Genomic DNA, 26,309 nt, shown 5'->3' with positions numbered 1-26,309 from the left:
GCCCTTAACCAACACAAAAACATCCTATGGCGTTCTGCATTATCGTCAAACAGCCCCCGTGATATGCAACTGTCCAGGGAAGCTAGAAACCAATATACACAGGCAGTTAGAAAAGCCAAAGGCTAGCTTTTTCAAGCAGAAATTTGCTTCCTGCAACACAAATTCTAAAAAGTTCTGGGACACTGTAAAGTCCATGTAGAATAAAGAACACCTCCTCCCAGCTGCCCACTGCACTGAGGATAGGAAACACTGTCACCACCGATAAATCCACTATAATTGAGAATTTTAATAAGCATTTTTCTACGGCTGGCCATGCTTTCCACCTGGCTACCCCTAACCGGGTCAACAGCACTGCACCCCCCCCACAGTCCCCCCCACACTCGCCCAAGCCTTCCCCATTTCTCCTTCTCCTGATGTTCTGAAAGAGCTGCTAAATCTGGACCCCTAAAAATCAGCCGGGCTAGACAATCTGGACCCTTTCTTTCTAAAATGATCTGCCGAAATTGTTGCAACCCCTATTACTAGCCTGTTTAACCTCTCTTTCGTGTCATCTGAGATTCCCAAAGATTGGAAAGCAGCTGCAGTCATCCCCCTCTTCAAAGGGGGGGGGGGACACTCATGGCCCAAACTGCTACAGACCTATATCTATCCTACCCTGCCTTTCTAAGGTCTTCGAAAGCCTTGTCAACAAACAGATTACCGACCATTTCGAATCCCACCAAAACTTCTCCGCTATGCAATCTGGTTTCAGAGCTGGTCATGGGTGCACCTCAGCCACGCTCAAGGTCCTAAGCGATATCTTTACCGCCATCGATAAGAAACAATACTGTGCAACCGTATTCATTGATCTGGTCAAGGGTTTCGACTCTGTCAATCACCACATCCTCATCGGCAGACTCGATAGCCTTCGTTTCTCAAATGATTGTCTCGCCTGGTTCACCAACTACTTCTCTGATAGAGTTCAGTGTGTCAAATCGGAGGGCCTGTTGTCCAGACCTCTGGCAGTCTCTATGGGGGTGCCTCAGGGTTCAATTCTTGGACCGTCTCTCTTCTCTATATACATCAATGATGTCACTCTTGCTGCTGGTGAGTCTCTGATCCACCTCTACGCAGACGACACCATTCTGTATACTTCTGGCCCTTCTTTGGACACTGTTAACAACCCTCCAGACGAGCTTCAATGCCATACAACTCTCCTTCCAGGGCCTCCAATTGCTCTTAAATACAAGTAAAACTAAATGCATGCTCTTCAACCGATCGCTGCCTGCACCTGCCCGCCGTACAACATCACTACTCTGGACGGTTCTGACTTAGAATATGTGGACAACTACAAATACCTAGGTGTCTGGTTAGACTAAACTCTCCTTCCAGACTCACATCAAACATCTCCAATCCAAAGTTAAATCTAGAATTGGCTTCCTATTTCACAACAAAGCATCCTTCACTCATGCTGCCGAACATACCCTTGTAAAACTGACCATCCTACCGATCCTCGACTTCGGCGATGTCATTTACAAAATAGCCTCCAATACCCTACTCAATAAATTGGATGCAGTCTATCCCAGTGCCATCCGTTTTGTCACCAAAGCCCCATATACTACCCACCTCTGCGACCTGTATGCTCTCGTTGGCTAGCCCTCGCTTCACACTCGTCGCCAAACCCACTGGCTCCAGGTCATCTATAAGACCCTGCTAAGTCCCCCCTTATCTCAGCTCGCTGGTCACCATAGCAGCACCCACCTGTAGCACGCGCTCCAGCAGGTCTATCTCTCTGGTCACCCCCAAAACCAATTATTCCTTTGGCCGCCTCTCCTTCCAGTTGTCTGCTGCTAATGACTGGAACGAACTACAAAATCTCTGAAACTGGAAACACTTATCTCCCTCACTAGCTTTAAGCACCAGCTGTCAGAGCAGCTCACAGATTACTGCACCTGTACATAGCCCATCTGTAATTTAGCCCAAACAACTACCTCTCCCCTACTGTATTTATTTATTTTGCTCCTTTGCACTCCATTATTTCTCTCTACTTTGCACATTCTTCCACTGCAAATCTACCATTCCAGTGTTTTACTTGCTATATTGTATTTACTTTCCACCATGGCCTTTTTTTTGCCTTTACCTCCCTTATCTCACCTTATTTGCTCACATTGTATATAGACTTATTTTTCTACTGTATTATTGACTGTATGTTTGTTTTACTCCATGTGTAACTCTGTTGTTGTATGTGTCGAACTGCTTTGCTTTATCTTGGCCAGGTCGCAATTGTAAATGAGAACTTGTTCTCAACTTGCCTACCTGGTTAAATAAAGGTGAAATATAATAAAAATATATATTTCAGGTAACATTTATGGTTTAGCACTCATACTTTGCATACTGACATGAGCTACATTGTCTCATGGCCTTAGCACTGAAGACCTGAAATTATAATCGAGAAATATGTTTCAAGGACTATACACAGTCCATGTCCTAGAATTTAGTGGTACAATGGTACCAATGATTTAGTCCCAAAACGGTAAAGCCCAAGGTAAATCAAGTGCACATTAAATACATTAAAATATTTGAGATATGTATTTGACCCTGGTCTGGTGAGTGGTGAACCTCAAGCCTATATCACAGTGTTGTATTTAAAAAAAATGTTTTACCTTTATTTAACAAGGCAAGTCAGTTAAGAACAAATTCTTATTTTCAATGACGGCCTAGGAACAGTGGGTTAACTGCCTGTTCAGGGGCAGAACGACAGATTTGTACATTGTCAGCTTGGGGGTTTGAACTTGCAACCTTCCGGTTACTAGTCCAACGCTCTAACCACTAGGCTACCCTGCCGCCCCGGCCTAGTACTCACCACTTTGAGGAGCATCAGGTTGTCCCTGAGGGAGGCCAACACGCCGATGAAGGAGACAATGAACATCACCACCCCCAGGACGATCAGGATGATCGCGGGGGCCAGGAACACCCCCTCCAGGGTTTTGTAGCGCTGCCGCTCGACCTCCGCATAGATACCGATGGCTAGGATGAACCCCCCAATCAGCTACCAGAAATAGAGACAGACATGGAGATGAGAATTAAGTATACAGGCTAAGAGGGGTTACCTGTAAAATGCAATATCAAATCAGAAAACTTAGAGCTTTATCTATGTAAATGGTTTCATGTTAATTTAATGCTCATAGATTAATTAATCAATTTTCTGTAAATAGTGGACCACATAGAAATCTAATTAATTATGATCACAAACTTTAATCCCACTGGGCAAAGACATCAGTTCAATGTCTAGTTTTGATTTACATAGATTGAGTTGTCAACTAACATGATTTCAAATGTGAAATCAACAACCATTTGAAACATTGGATTTAGGTTTAAAGTTGGGGGGGGGGGGGGGGGGGCTGGGCTGTTGATTACTTTTTACAAATATAAAATCAGTTTTTCACATTCATTCAGCATCACATTTATTTTTTTGTCGTTTCAAATGACATGTAAACAAGATTGATTCAACAGGCTTGTACCTTGTGGGATGGCACCCTGTTGAGGGTATTTCATCATTGAAATGTAAACAACATCTGTGCTAGATACACTGCTAGATTAAAATCAAATGTTATTGGTCGCGTACACATTTGCAGATGTTAATCGCAGTTGCGTTGAAATGCTCATTTTTCTAGCTCCAACAGTGCAGTATACCGAACAATACAAAACACCACAACAAAAGAATGACAGTATTTTGTTACGTTAAAGCCTTATTCTAAAATGTATTAAATAAAAAAAATCCTCAATCTACAAACACCCTTTCCCATAATGACAAAGCAAAACGTTTTTTTAAAACATATTTGCAAATATATAAAACAGAAATACCTTATTTCCATAAGTATTCAGACCCTTTGCTATGAGACTCAAAATTGAGCTCAGGCACATCCTGTTTCCATTGATCATCCTTGAGATGTTTCACCTTTGGTAAATGCAATTCATTGGACATGATTTGGAAAGGCACACACCTGTCTATATAAAAGGTCCACAGTTGACAGTGCATGTCAGAGCAAAAACCAAGCCATGAGGTCAACGGAATTGTCTGTAGAGCTCCGAGACAGAATTGTGTCGAGGCACAGATCTGGGGAAGGGTACCAAAACATTTCTGCAGTATTGAAGGTTCCCAAGAACAGGGAGGTGACCAAGAACCCAATGGTCACAGACAGAGCTCCAGAGATGGGAGAACCTTCCAGAAGGACAACCATCTCTGCAGCACTCCAATAATTAGGCCTTTATGATAGAGTGGACAGACGGAAGCCACTCCTTAATGAAAAGGCAAATGACAGCCTGCTTGGAGTTTGCCAAAAGTCACCTAAAAGGACTCTGACCATGAGAAAACAAGATGCTCTGGTCTGATGAAACCAAGATTTAACTCTTTGGCCTGAATGCCAAGTGTCACGTCTGATGGAAACCGGACACTTTCCCTACGGTGAAGCATGGTGGTGGCAGCATCATGCTGTGGGTATGTTTTTCAGCGGCAGGGACTGGGAGACTAGTCAGGATCGAGAGAAAAATAATAATTTACGGAGCAAAATAGAGATCCTTGATGAAAACCTGCTCAGAACCTCAGACAGTGGCGAAGGTTAACCTTCTAACAGGACAACAGCCAAGACAACGCAGGAGTGGCTTGGGGACAAGTCTCTGAATGTCCTTGAGAAAAAAAAGTACTGAGTAAAGGGTCTGAATACTTATACAAATTGTTTCCTTTTTTTGTTGCAAAAATTTCTAAACTTGTTTACGCTTTGTCATTACCAAATCAAATGTTATTAGTCAATGCAGTTACTTTTACTTCTTATCTGTAAAAAAAAATTAACAAGTAATTAAAGAGCAGCAGTAAAATAACAATAGCGAGACTATACGGGGGGGGGGGGGGGGGGGGGGGGGTACATTGAGGGGAAAACAAATTTAATACATTTTAGAATAAGGCTGTAAAGTAACAAAATGTGGAAAAACTCAAGGGGTCTGAATACTTCCCGAATCCACTGTAAGAAATCAGAATGAGCAATGTCAGAGTCCGGAATATAAATATATAGGATACTCTCAAATGGTGCATCTGTAGACTTTTGTGAGGGTGTTAGGGGTCAAGCAGGGGTCTTCAGATTGAGGTTGAAGAGGTTTTGCCGTGCCTTCTTCAACCCACTGTCTATACGGATGGACCATTCAGGTTGTCAGTGATGTGCACCCTGAGGAACTTGAAGCTTTTCACAAACTCTACTGCGGCCCCGTAGATGTGAATGGGGGCATGCTCTCTCTGCTGTCTCCTGAAATCCATGAACAGCTCCATTGTTTTGTGATGTTGAAGGAGAGGTTATTTTCCTGGCACCACTCAGCCAGGGCCCTCACCTCCAGTGTCGTCGTTGTTGGTAATCATGCCTACAATGGTTGTGTCGTCAGGCAAACTTGATCATTGCCCATTTATTCAGAGTTCTTAGAATACACAGTACAATGCAAAGATTCATTCTAATTTAAGTAGGGCCGGGATGATACCAGTACCGCAGTACTTGTTAGTATCGTGGCAAGGAAACAAAACACGAAGCAGATTTATCTTCCTTAGGAAAACAGCACGAATGTTTCAAACAAACATCATGTTGTCATCCAGAGTCACATTTATTTAATTTCCCAAGCTATAGCACACAATATTCTACACACAGCAGGTTTTTAAAGGAGCAAAAGATTTATGGCCTGCTTTGTGTTTCCATTTTTGCGATTCTGGTATTGTCACAGCCCTACTATTAAGTTAATTGGCAGTACATTGCCATTTCAATTAGCTGATTAGTTTGCTAAGCATTAGCAATCCATCGTTTACTCTAAGTATCAAAGTAATTACAGCATTGAGCAGGGCTCGCTCTTTAAAAGTAAAGACAATTAAAATCACTTATAACATGAATGCAAACGCAGAAACCCAAACTGCTCACTTCAGCTTACTTCACAGACCTTGGTTGAAAAGTGAATGTGAGGTAACGATAATGGGAGTAGTAACCCCTCCAGCACTAATGAACCAGTAAGTAATGCTGATTTATTACAAAAGTACACATTCTCTGCTGTTCATTACATCCTATACCAGTGACAACTAAATCAGTGTCTCTAGGTCTATGAATGCCTGTCTCCCCAGGTGTGCCACAGGCAGCTGATTGGACAGCTTTCCCCGCTTCAGGGCCAATTTGATTTTCTCTTCAAACACCAATGCAGAGATTTCTGGCTTTGGGAGTAGTTCAAGGAAACCTATTGTGCACAGCTCTGACAGAGGTTTTTATTGCAAAAAGAATTGGCTCTGAGATCGTGACAGACTGTTCTGATGTCACAGGTGGATATGTAATTAAAAAAAAGAGACACCAAGCAGCTATGAGGCGGCACTGTGTTCTGAACTGTGACTGATACGGTAGGCCTACACAGGAAATTACAAGGCTTTTTGATCACTTGATACCAGTCCAAATGGAGGGAGCGATGGTTGCTAGGCAAACTCATCTACAAAAAACAGTCAAGTCCAAAAATATTGGCACCCTTGATAAAGATGAGCAAAAAAAAAAAAAAAAAAAAAAAAGACTAAAATACTGAGCTATATGCTCAATTTTTTTAAATGATGTTCTGTTAAACATATCTTTCTCTGAGAAATTGTATTAGTATAACAAGTTATTTAAAACATTTTTCTAAAAGATGGGTTAAAATCATTGTCTCCTCTGTTTTTAATACCTCACCTTCCGAGGATAATGGCACTGAGCCTTTTTCTAAAATGTTTTATGAGATTGGAGAAGAGATTGGGAGGGATCTTGGACCATTTTTCCATACAGAATCTTTTCCACAGAGTTTCAATGGGGTTTAATTCAAGATGACCATTGCAAAAATTTAGATTTTATGGTTAATTCATATTTTGATGTGTGGTTGGGATTGTTGTCTTGCTGGAAGATCCACTTGTGGCCAAGTTTCAGCTTCCTGGTAGAGGCAACCAGGTTTTTGGCTAAAACATCCTGGTACTCTGTCAAGTTTATGATGCGTTGATCTTGACAAGGTCCCCCAGGACCAGCGGAAGCAAAATAGCGCCATATCAAAGATACCTTTACAGTATGTATGGGGTTATTTTCTGCGTAGGCATCCTTATTTTGATACCAAACCCACCACTGGTGTGCGTTGCCAAAGAGCTCTTTTCAGGTCATCTGATCATAGCACCGGGTTCTCATCCAAGTGCCAATACCATTTAGCAAACTGCAGCTGTTTAAATTTGTTGGATGATATTAAAATAGAGTTCTTTGAAAAGTCAGGTTGCTGAAAAACAAGATGCTGGGAGTTTAAATTCCATGTGAAGTTGAGTCCCAAGTAATCAAAATTCAGCAGCATACTGTCATTTTACAGCAATAAACACCATAAACTTAAAATACAGTAACTTGTTGTATATTTACTGTATTTTCACTGCAATCAGGTTTTGGTAGTGCATCTTAAAATTACAGGAAATTCAGCAGTAAAAATACAGTAACTTATTGTTGTATACTGCAACCAGTGGCCGGTACTGTACCGTTAAATTACATGTGGATCAGACAAGCATGTCAAATCCTTAAATTAAAAACCTGCATAAAAAGGAATTCACCTTTTCGCTTATTTAATACAGTATTCGGGGTCACATGTAAAATACAGATGACTATTTTCAAATTAATTTAAAAAAAGACTATATTCAAGTACAGTAGTTCAGCAGATACTGTCTGTTTTATTAAAACAATACCACGTAGTCCATAAACAAACACCTATCTGGTATTGCTGATTGGATCCAGACATTGCAAGGATCTGGCCAGCACATTGACATGACTCTGTAGATTCTCAACAACCTGAAGTAGTGCACATTCAGACTGATTTTGTGGTCTGACTCTATTTCACAATTCTTCCCTATGGCAAATGACTTTGTTTTCTGCTTCCAATAAGTTGATGCAGATACCATGACAGTGAATATAACTTTTTTTAATTTATAAAGCTGGATTGCAGCATGTTTCTATAAAAATAAAATAAAATATAAAGTCTATACAAATGCAGTACAACCCTACCTGCCACTATTCGTGCACACACTCCGGTGCCTTGTGAATAAACCAATACCTTAGCCAGCGGACAGTCATACCTGACAGAAATCCAACAGATTATTTTCTCACCAATGTGGGAGGTACATGCAGCCTTTTGTTTATGTTCACAATGATGGCTTCTAACATGTGACTGCCTGTTCCCTGGTGGATGTTCTTTTGTCAAGGAGCAGCGAGAAGCATAACACCGCTGTTCCTGGTCTTAACAAGCACACAATGCCCTGCTGTACAAGAACATTATGAGCTTGTAGAGAGACACTTCACTTACAGTTGAAGTCAGAAGTTTACATACACTTTAGCCAAATACATTTAAACTCAGTTTCACAATTCCTGACATTTAATCCTAGTAAAAAATACCTGTTTTAGGTCAGTTAGGATCACCACTTTATTTTAAGAATGTGAAATGTCAGAATAAAAGTAGAGAGAATGATTTAAAGCTTTTATTTCTTTCATCACATTCCCAGTGGGTCAGAAGTTTACATACAATCAATTAGTATTTGGTAGCAATGCCTTTAAATTGATTAACTTGGGTCAAATGTTTCAGGTAGCCTTCCACAAGCTTCCCACAATAAATTGGGTGAATTTTGGCCCAGTTCTCCTGACAGAGCTGGTGTAACTGAGTCAGGCTTTTGTACCCGTTTCCTCCAGCATCTTCACAAGGTCCTTTGCTGTTGTTCTGGGATTGATTTGCACTTTTCGCACCAGAGTATGTTCATCTCTAGGAGACTTAAATGTGTCTCCTTCCTGAGCGGTATGACAAAGAGTATGCAAAGAGGCACTGAGTTCGAAGGTAGGCCTTGAAATACATCCACCGGTACACCTCCAATTGACTAAAAATGTAAATTAGCCTATCAGAAGCTTCTAAAGCCATAACATCATTTTCTGGAATTTTCCAAGCTGTTTAAAGGCACAGTCAACTTAGTGTGTGTAAACTTCTGACCCACTGGAATTGTGACACAGTGAATTAAGTGAAATAATCTGTCTGTAAACAATTGTTGGAAAAATTACCTGTGTCATGCACAAAGTAGAAACTTGCCAAAATTATAGTTTAACAAGAAATTTGTGGAGTGGTTGAAAAACATGTTTTAATGACTTCAACCTAAGTGTATGTAAACTTCCAACTTCAACTGTAAGTCTGAGACCAGTACACTTATAAGTTTGTTGGTAGCTCTATAGGAATGCAAATGCATAAACAGTGAGATGTTAAAACTTCATGCGTGAAATATGCTTTAAAACTATTTTCCAAATACTCAAAAGCAAAACAATGGGTGAATCCATCACTGAATACAGTCCCTCAGAGTAATTCCGTTAAACAAAGCACAAATATTTCCAACCAACTTGCTTAACTTTGGCAACAAACTCCACTTTCTTTCAATCAAGAAATACACTTTAATGTTCTACTGATTAGACTGTCATGAAATATTGGTTCTCTTATCAATCTTGGTTCAGAAAGTCTTTACTCTGTCTTCTAGCAACTATCACAGACTTTGCTGCTCAAACTTGGCAGGTTGTTCCAAGCCAAAATCTCTAAAAAAGTATCAGTGATAGCAAAGCCTGTGATAGTGTTTGCTCGGTCTTCAATCAACCGAGATTGGTAACAAGAGATGTTGGCTTGGAACAACCTGCCAAGTTTGAGCAGCAAAGTCTTTGATAGTTGCTTGAAGACAGAGTAAAGACTTCCTGAACCAAGATTGATAAGAGAACCAATATTTCATGACAGTCTAATCAGTAGAACATAAAGTGTATTTCTTGATTGAAAGAAAGCAGAGGTTGAAAATAGCAAAACATACACTTGAGGCAAAGTGACAATGGTTCCCAGAGAACAAAATGCACTCAGATAATAGGCTAACATGTCAAAAGCTGTTGCAGTCGACAAATATAGGAATACCCGCCTGGCTTGCAGTCTCAGCAAGTTTCAGTTCCGCAGAGACAGTGAATAAAAACAAAAAAACAGGTTGAAAACAGTGGGCCTACCATACCTTCGTTTACACCCTGATGGTGCTACATTTAATTGACAGTAAATAGTGGAGGGAGAAAAAGATAGGACATTTAAAATAAGTATATTATTCTAATAAAATGTGGGCACTTATAACCCTGAGTCCTATTCCTCAATGTTGTTTCAGTCAGCACCTGTGGTAAATCATTGGCTCCCACAATTTCCTGTTGTCGGAAACATTAATCCCGGTTAAATCTCCATCCTCCACAACAAAGATTTGATGGTCGCCCTAATTATGATGATTGACAGGTAAGCTAACCATCCTGTAGGCCTACTATACCCAGGTACATTTCAAAAAGGTTTTTAACAGGGGCAGAGCATGTACTAAACAGAAATTAGCTAGTTCCGAGTCTATCAAAATACTGGTGACGCTACACTTGAAGGGTAGGCTACCTACTACATAACACGTTTGACCCACACATTCATAAGCAGTACATGCTTATGTTAACAGCGGCAAAACAGGCAAATATCCACTTGTGGTTGTTGACTTCTGTTAACATCTCATTATGAATGTGTTATGTAGCTAATCCTTTACCAAAATATTTCCCAAACCCCTGTGGTCCCTCATGTTTCCCTCTGAGCAACAGTATAAAAAGAAAGTCGCAAACTAAATATGCTCCCAACCAACGTTTCGGCACGCAGTGCCTTCTTCAGGGTTGACCCTGAAGCACCTCAAAACATCTTTAGGTATGCAAAGCTGTCATCAAGGCAAAGGGTGACGACTATGAAGTATCTCAAATCTAAAATTAATTACCAGTGAAAAGTTTGGACTGTGCCTTCAGAAAGTATTCAAACCCCTTGACTTTTTCCACATTTTGTTAGGTTACAGCTTTATTTTAAAATGTATAGATTTATTTCCCCCTCTCATCATAATACCCCATAAATGACAAAGCAAAATCAGGTTTCTAAGAATTCTATGCTAATTTATTATTACAATAAATGGCAGTGATTACAACCTTGAGTCTTCTTGGGTATGACGCTACAAGCTTGGCACACCTGTTTTTGGAGAGTCTCCCATTATTCTCTGCAGATCCTCTCAAGCCCTGTCAGGATAGCTGGGGAGTGTTGTTGCACAGCTATTTTCAGATTTTCAATCGGGTTCAAGTTCAGGCTCTGGCTGGGACACTCAAGGACATTCAGAGACTTGTCCCAAAGCAACTCCTGCGTTGTCCTGGATGTGTGCCTAGGGTCGTCATCCTGTTGGAAGGTGAACCTTCACCCCGGTCTGAGGTCCTGAGCAGGTTTTCATCAAGGATCTCTCTGTTCATCTTTCCCCTCGATCCGGACTAGTCTCCCAGTCCCCGCCGCTGAAAAACATCCCCACAGCTTGATGCTGCCACCACCATGCTTCCCTGTAGGGATGGTGCCAGGTTTCCTCCAGATGTGACGCTTGGCATTCAGGTCAAAGACATCAAACTTGGTTTCATCAGAATTTGGTTTCTCATGGTCTGAGTCTTTAGGTGCTTTTTGGCAAACTCCAAGCGGCTGTCATGTGCCCTTTACTGAGGAGTGGCTTCCGTCTGGTCACTCTACCATAAATGCCTGATTAGTGGAGTGCTGCAGAGATGAGAGATCCTTCCAGGAGGACAACCATCTCCAAGGAACTCTGGAGCTCTGTCAGAGTGACCATCGGTTTCTCGTCACCTCCCTAACAAAAAGGCCCTTCTCCTCCGATTGCTCAGTTTGGCCAGGTGGCCAGCTCTAGGAAGAGTCTTGGTGGTTCCAAACTTCTTACATTCAAGAATGATGGAGGCCACAGTGCTCTTAGGGACCTTTAACGCTGCAGACATTTTTGGTACCCTTCTCCAGATCTGTGCCGACACAATCCTGTCTCAGAGCTCAACGGACAATTCCATTGACCTCATGGCTTTTTACTCTGGCATGCATTGCGGGACCTTATAGACAGTTGTGTGCCTTACCAAATCATGTCCAATCAATTGAATTTACCACAGGTAGACTACAATCAAGTAGTAGAAAGAGCTCAAGGATGATCAGTGGAAACAGGATGCACCTGAGCTTAATTTCAAGTCTCATAGCAAAGGGTATGCATACTTATGTAAATAAGGTATCCGTTTGTGTTTACAAAATGTGCAAAAAAAATCTAAAAACCTCTTTGCTTTTTTCATTATGGCTATTGTGTTGATTGCTGAGAATTTCTTTTCAATTTAATCAATTTTAGAATAATGCTGTAACGTAACAATTTGGGAAAATGGGTCTGAATACTTTCCAAAGACGTAATATATATACATACACATATACACACATACATACATACATACATACATACATACATACATATATATAATGTTACGCCTTCCCATTGGTAGTTACAGTCTTGTCATGTCGCTGCAACTCCCCTATGGACTCAGGTGAGGTGAAAGTCGAGAGCCCTGCCAAGCCACACTGGTTCTTGACACACTACTCACTTAACCAGGAAACCAGCTGTACCAATGTGTCAGAGGAAACACCGTCCAGATGTTGACCGAAGTCAGCTTGCAGGCACCCAGCCCGCCAGTTGGGGAACCCTGTCATAATGTTACTAGCGTAACCCCGGATCTCTGATATTATGAATATCACAGTGGGATTCACAAAATCTCTAAGAACCAAATCACATGTCTGTCAGAGACCGGTCGAGTGGCGAGTGAGATGAGCCCGCCCCCTGGTCATTCTCGAGGATGCTGAACTTCCGCACAATGTGGCGAGTAGGGGAATGTGGTGAGGTATCTCACTCATAATATCAGAGAAACGGGGTTACGCAAGTAACCTTTATTTCTTTCAATTATTTGTTTTGATATCTCACAGCGGGAATTGGCCAATTCCTGTATCACACATGCTCTCTGAAGCCAGGTAGTCTCAACGCATCAACCCTCAGAGGCCTCAACAGAGTACAGTATGTACCAAAGAATGCACAGTGACGTCTAGACGGTAGAATGTTAGCACAGTGCTAGACGGAGAAGCTAATCATTCAACAATGTGAACATAGCTAGAGTTTGCTTCGTGGGTTAGTAGCCTAGCTAGTTAGCACAATGTTAGGGCTAACTTTCTTTGGCTATGTTGGTCTTGGGACGAACAAAAGTGTGGCTCCCGACTGATAAGTAGTGAAGCTAGGACGGTCGGTCTAGTCAACGTGGCAAGTTGCTGGTAAGTTGACCTAAACAAGAGAGTGAGCTAGTAATTCTACCTTTCCAGGTAGAAAAGATAGTTGGTAGGATAGCTAGCCAGGTTAACTTAACCTTGTAGCTAAGCTAAAAAAGGCTTAGTAGATAGCTGTGTGAAGCTAGCTACCACAGGAGACAAAAGGGAAGAAACCGCTAATTAGCCAAAGCAAAAACGTTCCTTTCGGTAAAGTCACCCAACAAGACGTAAGCTGAGAAACCTGCGCTCGGTGGCATAACCTTGTGGAACACCTGTGAACAGTTGAACCAGAAAACAAATCAAGTCATGCTGAGGAGAGCTGAGAATGACAGGCGAGTGGCTCTTTAGTATGAGGCGAGAGGCTCACCTCATTAGCCACTCGACCGGTCTGCCTCTGACAGACGTGTGTGATTGGTTCTTCGAGCATCTCCAAGATTCTGTGAATCGCACTGAGATGTCGAAACAAATAATTGAAACAGAACTTCTACGCTATAACTCTCCAGCAAACATGTCCACATTGGCACAATGTGGGGTAAATGCGGGCTAAAACATTGGCTCCAAATAGGCTGCCCACAGAGCAAAGGCGCATTGGCCCATCGGCTCCACATTGGCCCCAAAGGTATTGGCCAAATGTTGACAGCCCATATCTGGTGAGGGAAGCCCTCACTTTGCCTGAAATAAGCCCATCTTTTCCCAGCAAACCTACTCACATTGGCACGATGTGGGCCCAATGCGGGTTAAAACATTGGCCTCATGTTGGCTGCCCACATTGGGCCGATGCACTCTTGCTCAGCAGCTCTACATTGGTGGCCCCAAGGGCAGCTCTCACGTCGCCTGAAATAAGCCTACCCCTTTGGATCGGCTGCCTGTTACAATTGTATCAAAGACAAAGTTGTTGCCATCTAGTGATCTGCAGTTCGTGAACAATTTGTTTGTTTTGAACAACTGCTTTTACTGACTTGAGAGTCATGTGGTTAGTTTTTTCTGAGTGACTCATTAATTTTATTATTTTGTTTGACCTGCTGGCAGCAATGAATACTACAGCAGAATTAATATGCGCCCCTCCGGTGACGTGCTCCAACCAACCACTGTCAGTCATACACTGTATATGCGCTCAGGCAAATTGGATCATGCTGTAGGCAGCATAGAGAAGAGAGAAAAAAACATGTTTAGAACTGATAATTGATCACATGGAGCAAGAATGAATGCAATACATTAATTATTGAATGTTATGGACACAGCTTTGCAGAACCAAAACATACACAGCCTCTAATCAACAAACTCGAATTCCAGAACAAATAATTTGGCGTGCTGCAGTTCGCAAACGATATTGTGCTTCACCCTCATGGCAGTCAATTGATGCATTCCGCCAAGAGTCGTTCACAATCTAATCCGGTTGCGGCCACACCTAGAGGTTGTTTCAAATTTAGGCTACCAAGAATTCATCTTATTTGTATACCCATAAATCAACAAATGGTCATACATTTTTACAAGCCTCAGTCCAGCTGACAGCTCCAACAAGCCTGTTATGGTGAACGACAAATGAATGAGAGTTTTGTAGAATCAAGGCTATTTTGAGTTTTCAGTTCGTCGTTTGCCTGTAGTGCCTACGTGCTCTGGGCATTACTGATTCAAATGAACAAAATAAGCTGAAAGTTGTTATTTTGACTGAACGAGTCAGTAAAAAGTGCTGAACTTCCCATCACTATTACTATTATACGTACAATAGAAAAACATTCCTAATACGGAGTTGCACCCCCTTTCACCTTCAGAACAGCCTCAACTCTTCAGGGCATGGACTCAACAAGGTGTCAAAAGCGTTCCACAGGGATGCTGCCCATGTTGACTCCAATGCTGCCCACAGTTGCATCAAGTTGACTGAAAGTCCTTTGGGTAGTGGTCCATTGTTGATACACATGGGAAACTGTTGAGTGTGAAAAACCCAGCAGCGTTGAAGTTCTTGACACACTCAAACCGGTGCGCCTGGCACCTATTACCGTAGCCCGTTCAAAAGGCACTTACATTTTTTTCTCTGAATGGCACACATACACAATCCATGTCTCAAGGATTGAAAATCATTCTGTGACCTATCTCCTCCCCTTTTTTTACACTGATTGAAGTGGATTTAACAGGTGACATCATTAAGGGCTCATATCTTTCATCTGGGCTGCATTCCAAACACTTAACAGACAAACCCTCTCCCCTCAGGTTAAGTGGACACTTCTGATGACATCTGATGAGTTTACACTTGCAGGGCAAGGGAGGAGGAATTCATTTAAAAATGAACTGGCCTTATCTGGACATTAGTCACTAGACAATTATGTTTTCAGCCACCGGTAGGTAGCTTGTGGGTGCTTTACATCTGCTACAGTCAATGACTGCATGTCTACTTATTAACTATATACATTATTAATATACACCTACTGTATGATAGCAAGCAGACATCACAAATTGAATTATGGGGCATTTCAGGCCCTGAAGTGAAAATAATTGTACACTCCAAACTCCATTAAAAACGAGGGCTGAGGGGCTTACATCGCAAACTTCCCTTGCTTGGCTAATCATTTGGACTAACGACAAATATGGCCGCAGGGATTCCCACAAGGGCATAAGGAGAGGGTAAGTGAATGAGGGTGTGTCTTATGAGTTTGATACGAAGCCCTTGTCAGTTTAAGGAACACCTGTTCTTTCCAAATGGTTTTGTACAGTGTGTATGTTTTACCTGAGAAACTTCGTCACATACACTTATCTAAAGTAGGTTTACAGACTATCATTGGGTGTACAAAATAAGTTGACATCACAATAGAACAGTTAAACAGTAACAGTTGCACAAAAATAACTATAAAGTTATATCCACACCCCTGCCCACAATGGGGTCGTATTTGTTGGGTCCTCTCACACGTCGTTTAATTATCCAGACATGACATTTATTAGCACTTATACTGTCAGATGCCCTTCCAAGCCACACACTGTAAAATGTGAATTCCATCGGACTCAGGAGTGAGCCACCAGCAAAAACGTAAACAATGTAGCAAATACGTACCCATGCCTATCAAACCACCACCAGCCCCAAATACACCATCTATAGGCTACACGATCTGGCAACTGTCGATTCTATAGAACGTATCAAAAATCCTAATAGGCTACACTATTTACGCATTACCCTTTTGTCACAAACACCAGAAAGGGATAATTACCGGAATGCGCGAGTCTGTTCATCCGCCGTGTGTTATTTGCATCGAGTCTGCCTTGGTTATCTATTTGGCGATACGGGGATATTAAAGCATAGGCTACTCACCCAGAAGATAGTGGCATATACAATGACGGTAAACTTCAGAAAAACGTAGGAGAACCTCTCGCAATATCTAACATCATTGGACATGTTTGATCCTGAACGATGGACTTCCTGTTTCTCGTCCCCCACACTTTGAACTCTGTACCGCGTCGCCTCGTGCTGTCTGATCAGTTATTTGACTGAATAGATAGACGCCCCAATTAGGACACTGCGAGGAATGAATGGCGCATTTATGCCACTGTGGCTTCTGGTTTTGGTAGGCTTGCTTACTTCATAAGTTACATTTTTAGCGTTTCCTGATTGTTCCTCTATTTCAGTAAGGCAATCAATTCAGTTTTATTTTGGTTTCACTGTTGGAAGAAATTCAATGCATAAATCAAATGCACATATACAGGCATAATGAGTTATAGCCTACGTATTTATTTGGACAGTGAAGCTAAAACTGTACATTTGTCTCCATATTCCAGCATTTTGGATTTGAGAAATTGTTTTATATGAGGCAACAGTACAGAATGTCACCTTTTTTTTATTTGAGTGTATTTTCATACATGTTTTACCATTTAGAAATGAAAGCATCCACATTAAAACAAGGTACATTCAAAAAGCAATCGTAGGCTACACCATGAACAAATCTGACATTACAGACCAAACATATTTACTGGTAATATTTTATAATTAATGTATATGGACATGTAGGGTACACTGTATACAACACCTGGTTTTGATATAGGCCTATACCAATGTTATTCTTGCTTCCCTTGTTTTCTTGTTTACCCTATATTTTGAGGAATAGACAATCATTGATGTGGTTATTTGTAAGATTGTCTATAGGGTACTCTCAAATGTGGTAGGGTAGGCCATGTAAAATGTAGCAACATTAGATTCTATTATGAATTTTGAAATCAAAACATAAAACTTCATGCACAAAGGTACTGCCTTTTTTTCAATATTATGTCAGCAGAGTTACGTTTCAAAGACAAACATTTTTTTTCACAATGTGGCTAAACAATATCTACGGAATTTTGATTGATTTTAGCCCAGGTACTCTGAAAGATGTCTTTACTGAACCAATGGAACATTTCAACAATTCTAACCTTATGTTTTGCCTGTCTGCAGATTCATTACAAATCTATTTTGATTAATTTGGCTTGCTGGTATTTGTCTCAGGTGGGGAGAGTACCTGGATGGTACCCAGACAGTGGATTTAATATTGTTGATTTTAGACAGTAAGTTGAAAGAAGCATTCATTCAACCTTTTCTTGCCACATACTGTATGATGTTGTTTTCTTGTGGTAGGCCACTTGAAATAGAATGGCACATATCTGGTATGTTGAGCCTGAATCATTGGGGAGTGGTTGCCTGTGTGATGGACTCTGAACCTTTCTACATATCTCTCTCTCTCTCTCTCTCTCTCTCTCATATCCCCCTCTCCCTCTCCCTCTCCCTCTCTCCCTCTCTCTCTTTCTCTCTCTCTCTCTATCTATCTATCTATCTATCTATCTATAGATATATATATATAGAATCATCATCACCCTAAAGCTGCACCACATCCTTTTTGTATTCAATTCGATATCTTAATGAGTAAAGAAAATACAGCTGTATTGTAGACATTGCTCTGCATGCAGATATCATGTTCAGCTTTTGAAAACAACTGGGCCATAGTACTAATTCTCACACTTTTATATTCTAATATCAATCAATGCTACACTAATGCAATAAATCACTAAGTGTCCAATTTGCAATGGACAAGTTGGTACATCAATAGTGCAATATTAGCCCATGGGCGTGTTGATATTTGGTCGCATGGCATCATTGTGGTTAAACCTCTTGACCCCTATCAGCTATATGGAGCCATTTTCCTGAAAGAGCCCATTGTAGACTGATGCAATTTCTCCATCCTCTATATAAAACACTTAAGCAATAAGGCCCAAGGGAGTGTGGTATATGACCAATATAAATTATAAACTGGGTCATTCGAGCCCTGAATACTGATTGGCTGACAGCTGTGGTATACTGTATCAGACCATACACCACAGGTATGACAAAACATGTATTTTTACTTCTCCAATTACATTGGTAGCCACTTTATGATAGCAACAAGGCACCGCTGGTGGTTTGTGGTATATTGCCAATTTACCATGGCTAAGGGCAGTTCTTATGCATGATGCAACTCCCTTGGCCGTCGTATGTTGGACATATACCACACCCCCTCGGGCCTTAGTGATTAACTAACTCACTAACTCATATCCAGGGTTGTCACAGGAAGGATAAGATCATCAAGGATGTCAGCCACCTGAGCCACGGCCTGTTCACCCACCTAGAAGGTGCATCAAAGATGGGACCATAAGAATGAGAAACAACTTCCATCTCCAGCCCATCAGACTGTTAAACAATCATCAGTACCCTGCCCTGGTCAATTTAATAATGTTTACATACTGTTTCACCCACTTTATATGTATATACTGTATTCTAGTCATGGCTCATCCTATATAATACATATTTTTTTTTTAAACAAATGGTGTATTTAAAAAAAAAAAAGTATTGCTAGGTATTGCAGCACTGTTGGAGATAGCAACACAAGCATTTCACTGCACCTGTGATAACATATGCAAATCTATGTAGAGACCAATACATTTTGATTTGTACATTTCATCTGTTAGAGTTACTAGTTGCCCATCCAAAATTGTAATAAGTAAGGAAACTTTGGATTACCCAAACTCAGTAAGGTAACCTGATTAATTTCACTTACTTTTGGATGACTAACCCCTTAAGAGGCATTATTATTTTTTTTTTTAACCTTTTTTAACTAGGCAAGTCAGATATGAACAAATTCTTATTTACAATGAAGGCCTACCCTGGCCAAACGACGCTGGGCCAATTGCGCCATGGGACTCTCAATCACGTCCGGTTGTGATACATCCTGGAATTGAACCGCGGTCTGTAGTGACATCTCTAGCAGTGAGATGCAGTGCTTTAGACCGCTGACACACTCGGGAGCCCAGAAGAAGACACAAAGGAGTGTGGTCAGACTCACTCTGGTGGAACAAACTTAAACTTGTGCCTTTTTTTAATGGTGAATTGAATATCATTGAGAAAATAGAAAGGTGTCATTAATGTATTTTTTTCAGCAAACATAATTTCTAAATTTACAAGTAATCCAAGAATGAATCATCTAGTTTTTCTAAACTATTAGTAATCTGTTTACAATGATTTTTTTTCCTGGCAATGTAGTAGATTAGTTGCTGTTTTTTGTAATCATATTACATGTAACTGATAACATGTAATCAGTTACTCCACAAACCTGCTCTTATGTGTGTGCCTGCTTTGCTTCATTGTGTTCTGCAGGTTTCTGGAAGTCCGCTGCATGCGGCCATATTTGCTATTTGTTATTGACACCACTTCTAAAATCAGATGTTATTGTTGAAAGTGTGCACCTGTACTTTCGCAGATGTTATATCATACTGAAATCTCAAACCCTACACTTTAGTAGGCTCTTGCGCACATTTCAAAACCGTAGCACTCCAACCACTGCTAGCAGCTCAGTTTTACGCACGCGCCACTGGCAAGGCTCCAGAGGTTGGATGGAGCCCACTTCAGCCGGGGCTACCGTTACTCAGAAGATAGCTGGAGAGGGTCCTCTGATTTAACAAAATCTTAATGCTTCTGAAATGGGTAGTTTTTGTTCAAGGAGAGGACAATGTGCTCGAGGATGACATCTGAACTAATTATTAATTGTCCAATGCTGTTTCCAAAATTATTTTGTGCAATTTGAGGTAGAGATGGATACAACTTCGAAACCGCTCAACCTCTCAACAACCATATATTTTCAGGATTATGGAAACGAGACGATCATCAATCGTTTTGAACAGCCGGATTGGCAAGTGGCACTGTGGGCAATTGCTTATTCACTGATAGTGATTGTGTCTGTCACAGGAAATGTCACTGTAATTTGGATAATTTTGGCGCACAAAAGAATGAGGACAGTGACTAACTATTTTATAGTAAATCTTGCATTCTCAGACGTTTCGATGGCTACTTTTAACACTGTCTTCAATTTTGTTTATGCTATACACAACGACTGGTACTTCGGGTTGGGATATTGTAGGTTTCAGAACTTCTATCCCATCACAGCCATGTTTTCAAGCATTTACTCTATGGCAGCTATTGCGGTTGACAGGTAAGAACATACAACTAGCCTTCTTCCTATTATGTGATATAGCCTGCATACTCTAGTCTGTAGAGAACACACAATTGTTCAGGGACATCAAAAGTAAAAATGTTCACTCAAACCATGGGGAATTTCTTTAAATATAGCTTACTAGGCACTGTACATCCTAATGGTGCAATAGATTGTAATTCTTATATTATTGAATTCGCTTACAACGTATTTTTTAATGTATCCCTTCAAAAGGTTTTTGTCTGGGTGTGTGACAGACATGCACTGTGAAGTCTGTCAGTTTCTGTGCGGGTAAAAGAGCGCGCTAGCGTTCCTAAATCCACCTATTCTGTTGATATAAGGACATTTCGTATATTATTCTGTATATCCCTATGGAGCTATAGAATAGAGCCCTTAGCCTACTGTTTATCTGTGAAGCGTTACGGGTTCCGCGATAGTAATGTAAAGGTAATTTACGATCGAGCCAACATATGCAGCGTTTACGGTGAATGCAGTCTCCGCTAAAGCGGGAACATTGCCTTTTCAATTTCAATCACGCTGTAAAGCTGAACTTCTGCGATGCGGATTTAATAGAGCCCTAGTTACATTCCCATTTAATCTATGAACCTTTCTACATCTCTCTCTCAGCGTGTGTGTTTCGATGATATGCATGCTATTCAATGAGATATTCCATTTTAACAACTGGATAACTCTGCCTGCTGCACCACATCCTTTTTGTATTAAATTCGATATATCCGCTGTATTGTAGACATTGCTGTTTTCAAAGCTCTGATGAACAAAAGTTACTCGTATATTACAGAATGATTATCGGCAAAGTGCACTACTATTTACTTATCATGACCGTGAGATTGTGATGAGTGAGCATCACCATGGTTTTCAGAACATTTCAGTCTTCAGCACTCTAAGCAGCCAATGACATGTACTGTTATACATCTCTGTCTGTATCTGATTTTTGCTTGTTTCTCTTCCACAGATACATGGCCATAATTTACCCTTTGAAACCAAGGTTGTCCTCCACATCCACCAAGATTGTGATTGGCCTCATCTGGGCGGTGGCATTCTCCCTGGCTTTCCCCCAGTGCTACTACTCTGTCACCCAGCATTATCCACCACGGACCATCTGCATGGTCAACTGGCCTGATGACTATGGTGGGAAACACCATCTCACGTGAGACACCCACAATACCTTTTCCAGTAGTGTGTCTGTCTAGATGTAGTTGCTATAATGACAACATAGATCAAAGTGTCTTCTTTTTTTCATGGTTAGAAATGAATGTTATGTCATGTTCGAAGCCCAAGCACACATTATCACATCATTCTGTCTGGAATACTTGAGTCTGAACAATGTCCTACTGTCTCACAGATACCAGATAGCTATGATCATACTGATCTACCTGCTCCCCCTGCTGGTGATGTTGATCACCTACAGCCTTATTGGTCAGACACTGTGGGGCAGTGAGATACCAGGGGAAGCCTCAGATCACTACCAGAATCAGATCCAGGCCAAACGCAAGGTCAGCTATGTCATATTAATGCAAAGCCTTGACTGAACAGTTTATAAGAACCTGCTTTTTTAATGTGTATCTCTATTTACTGAAAGCATTGTGTCCAGTGTTCCACCAGTATGGCCATTACAAATACATACCAAAAACAAACGCTTCATATGCTTGAGCTGCACTAAAGCAAGTGCTTAGACCCAGGTCTGGTGCATATAGTTGCCATGGCATCAGAGATGCTCGGCTGTCTCAGTGAGTTGTGATGTTTTGTGCTCCATGTAGGTGGTGAAAATGATGATAGTGGTGGTGATGACCTTCGCCCTGTGCTGGCTGCCCTACCACATCTACTTCATCCTGGGCAGCTTCAACAAGGAAATCTACATGCAAACGTATATCCAGCAGGTATACCTGGCCATCTTCTGGCTGGCCATGAGCTCCACCATATACAACCCCATCATCTACTGCTGCCTCAACCAAAGGTAAACCCAGAGGGACATCACTAAACTCATATTGTGGCAGTTGCATGATATTATTGATTCAACAACCTACAACCCACCTTTTTAGGTTGAACTTTATTAATGAAGCAATAAAGCAATAGTTAATTTCGGAATGTTTATCAATGTAAGCTGGCTAACTTGGTGACCTTGCTGATATTCCCTTTGGCATCTCTTTTTCTAGATTCCGCTCGGGGTTCCGTCACGCTTTCAGCTGGTTACCCTTCATAAAGGTGTCAGAGGAAGACAAGATGGAATTGCAGCACACACAGACCTTCAGGATGACACGCAGCTATCGCACTGAGAACACCAAGGGCACTGTGGTCCGCCATAACTCCACCCAACATGATGACCACACCACAGTCAAGCTCATGAAATGCTAAGGACACGAGGACATGCTCAAGCTCATGATGACAGTTGCTAGGAGAGGTCAAGTGAAACAAATCATGTTATGATTGTGTACAGTCACTCAGTCACGCCAAATACCTCACAGATGACTGTTAATCCAGGAGGAGAATGGGTTCCAGGAGAATGGGAAGGAGAACTCCCATGGCATTAGCACCAGGCCTTATATGTTGCTGTGTTTAGGTAGTGATATTATTTGTGTTGTTTTAGCATAATATTGGTATATGTTGTGTGTTACCTGGCTTTGTAGACCAGATTGTGAAACATGCAAGTGAACCCACTTGTAAATATTTGCTGAAATATAAAGTAACTGATAAGAGACTGATAAATTAACACACTTTATTAATAGTACACAAATTCTATGTGATATTTAAACTACACAGATTATTTTTCAGCTCACCTCTGAAATATGTTACCACTGTAGTCCTAGTTCTCTAGTAGAATATATTGCAATCTTTTCTACAGTAATAGAACTGTTACCAAAATCCATACACAACGGAACTTGACTTGTAATAGGCAACCTTTTAATAGTTTTGTGGCAAGGGGATTAAAAGAGTTAAAAAGAGTTGAAAGAGTTAAAGTACCATTCAAAAGTTGATACACCTACTCATTCAAGGGGTTTCCTTTATTTTTACTATTTTCTACATTGTAGAATAATAGTTAAGACATCACAACTATGAAATAACACACATGGAATCATGTAGTAACCAAAAAAGTGGTACAATATATATTTTATATTTGAGATTCTTCAAAGTAGTCACCCTTTGCCTTGATGACAGCTTTGAACACTTGGCATTCTCTCAATGCTAGAATGAGTAGGTGTGTCCAAACCTTTGACTAGTACTGTATATGGGATAGCTGTAGTGTCCCATAGTGCACATGTTGGCAGCTATGGTGTAAAATGTGGAAAATAATCTTTAACAAGTGTTTGCCAGTGCAAGATGGTCCAATTAAAATAGTATTGGAGTACAATAGCCGTATACATTATTCAATGGTTCTCTGAAATCAGAAAAAAGACTATCAACACATTGTTTAGAACACGAAAACAGTCAAAAACAAATCATGTGAATTTAAAAAGGATAATGTAATGTGCGGTAACTGTTGCCTTTGTTAAATATCACAGTGCATATTTCATTTTTGTTTTGTGCCCTAGACTACTCTTTTTCATGTTGTGACTTGTGATGTGCTCAAAAAATGAAATTGTCAAAGTTATATCTCACTACATTTTTTTGCTACCTATGGTGTCACATGATGTAGGTCATGCTTATTGTAATATTGTTGTATTTTGTAAAGTTGATATTGATATAGTGTAGCATAGAAAAGTCACTCCACTGAGGAATTGATACATTTAAAGTATTGTAAAATGTTACGCTGTGCATTATTGTAATATGCTGGTGCTGGCTACTTTGGAAATTCATTACGGCTATGTTGATAACAGTGTAGACAACTCAGGTCGGATGACTTTCCATCTCAAGATAATTGCATAATGCCAGTGTATTTCATAAATTACTTTATGAGGGCAAGTTCCTGTTAAAGTTATTTCTTCATAAAACATTGTGTTCATGTGCAGAATGTTATTTTAACATTACCATAACTGAAATGAAAAACATATGTAGCTTTGCATGACTGTGCAGACATACAGTATTGTAGGTGAAATGATTTCACAAAATAACATACAATCTTGCTGCTAACATAGCGTCTTTGTCCAGGGGCTTAACTGTTTAATTTATACTATATTATTAATGTACTGTACTATCACTGGAACATTTCATGAACAAAACCTCAGAATGGAAGTGGACCTTTATTGAAAAGCTATTTACAATAGGTCTTTATCTGATGACTAACAACTTTATATTTGGTTGCACATCAAAATAAATGTAATTGAATCCCAATGCATCCTTTTTACCAGTTTTGTGTATCTCTGATTGTACAAAATAATTGTATTCTAGGTTTCTGACACTAAATAAGATAAGCATTTATTCTATAATCTTATAGCAATTTTTTTTCTTACAGTAAGGTTGAACATTCAACTGCAGTATACAAACATATGCTCACACACATCTTGCTCCATTCATTCTGTTATAAATGTCTTCTTTTGTACATTGTGCACTGCTGGAATTCAAGTCATTATCTTATTCACAAAAGCCAGTTATATTGATACAGTTGCTTTAGATATCTGATTTTCAGCAGGCTCTGATTGAATCTGGCCCTTAACATGACTCAGCCTGAGGTTTCACAAAGACTGCCAAAGCAATGCATTGAGAAAGCATCCTACAGCGTGGCTGCATTTACTTTTGAATGAGCTTGTGAGCAGCCTGCCCTTGAGCAATGAAAAGATACTCAAAGGTCAAGGAAGAATGGTTCATTCATAACAACCCTAGAAATTCTATCAAGCAAATACAAAAAAGGGTGACATTTGATATCTTTGAAACACTTAAAGAAGAATGCCAAGTTAAAAATAAAAACCAGATTTCACAAGATACCTTCTAACCTTGCAATGATTCTCCCTTACAACTCATTATGTCAAAACATCCACCCAATACAAAAATCAAATAAATAACATTTACATTTATATACCTGAGCAAGGTATACAGGTACAACATTCAAAGCCGAAAGATTTCCTATTATACATATACCCAAATGCCCAAAGCAGTGTTATAACACAAATAAGATGAAATCAAACAAAGAGCCCAGTTCCTTGCATACGGAATAGCAGATCAACACAAAGACCAAACGGCTGGTAATAGCAGGTGAAGAAGTGAAATTGTTTAAAGCATGTAAATGTTCTGTCATTGGTGCCCTTGAGATCTGCCCACCACAGACGAACAATGGTTGGTTTCTGAAGCAGAGTGGTTAAGTGGAAAATACTGTAAGTGTTCTTGCTAGAGTGGTATGCTACTATAAGGAGAGAAAGAAGAGGAGGAGGAAGAGGAGTGGAGAGGGGGTTAAGCCAAACACACTCAGCTCTTCTGCTCCTTCTGCTCACGCATGCGACAGCCCACAGCAGTGATGAGGGCTGCACCCTTGCCACTCCCGTCCTCAGAGAGAAGGAAGTTGACGTTGCACTTAGGGGCCAACTCTTTCACTGTCTGATGCATGATCCCTGAGAAGCTGTGAAGGGATAGAAAAAGACATGGATAGTTTCACTTACACACTTGACTTTGTTCATGCTATTGTTACACTGAAAATGTAAATCAATGAAGCCATTCAGATGTAGGACTTGATCAAAGAGAATAGAT

At 40.5% G+C, this 26,309-nt stretch overlaps 3 protein-coding genes across 4 annotated transcripts in view; 1 reads left to right on the top strand and 2 right to left on the bottom strand.

Moving 5' to 3' along the window:
• tspan15 (tetraspanin 15) overlaps positions 1–16,714 on the bottom strand; it is a 45,040-nt gene extending 28,326 nt beyond the window's left edge. Inside the window, exons 1-2 of one of the 2 annotated variants that reach the window (XM_021580985.2) lie at positions 16,502–16,714; positions 2,843–3,028 (exon numbers count right to left, since the gene is read on the bottom strand). In XM_021580985.2, coding sequence (XP_021436660.2) covers positions 2,843–3,028; positions 16,502–16,585 — 270 coding nt within the window. In that variant the 5' untranslated portion in view covers positions 16,586–16,714. The remainder of the gene's footprint in view (positions 1–2,842; positions 3,029–16,501) is intronic. The other variant, XM_021580984.2, reaches the window with a different exon arrangement.
• Positions 16,715–19,845: 3,131 nt separating this feature from the next.
• tacr2 (tachykinin receptor 2) lies at positions 19,846–24,957 on the top strand. Its single transcript, XM_021580983.2, has 5 exons — positions 19,846–20,675; positions 21,649–21,843; positions 22,039–22,189; positions 22,454–22,650; positions 22,850–24,957. The coding sequence occupies exons 1-5, from the start codon at positions 20,278–20,280 to the stop codon at positions 23,046–23,048; spliced, it is 1,140 nt and encodes a 379-aa protein (XP_021436658.1). The 5' UTR covers positions 19,846–20,277; the 3' UTR covers positions 23,049–24,957.
• Positions 23,396–26,309, bottom strand: part of hk1 (hexokinase 1) — a 41,437-nt gene continuing 38,523 nt past the window's right edge. The window contains exon 18 of the mRNA XM_021580980.2: positions 23,396–26,181. Coding sequence (XP_021436655.2) covers positions 26,031–26,181 — 151 coding nt within the window. The 3' untranslated portion in view covers positions 23,396–26,030. The remainder of the gene's footprint in view (positions 26,182–26,309) is intronic.

The sequence above is a fragment of the Oncorhynchus mykiss genome, chromosome 23 (assembly GCF_013265735.2).
Source record: "Oncorhynchus mykiss isolate Arlee chromosome 23, USDA_OmykA_1.1, whole genome shotgun sequence".
Taxonomy (NCBI): domain Eukaryota; kingdom Metazoa; phylum Chordata; class Actinopteri; order Salmoniformes; family Salmonidae; genus Oncorhynchus; species Oncorhynchus mykiss.
The sequence above is the reverse complement of the archived record's forward strand: the minus strand, read 5'-3'. Positions and strand labels throughout refer to the sequence as shown.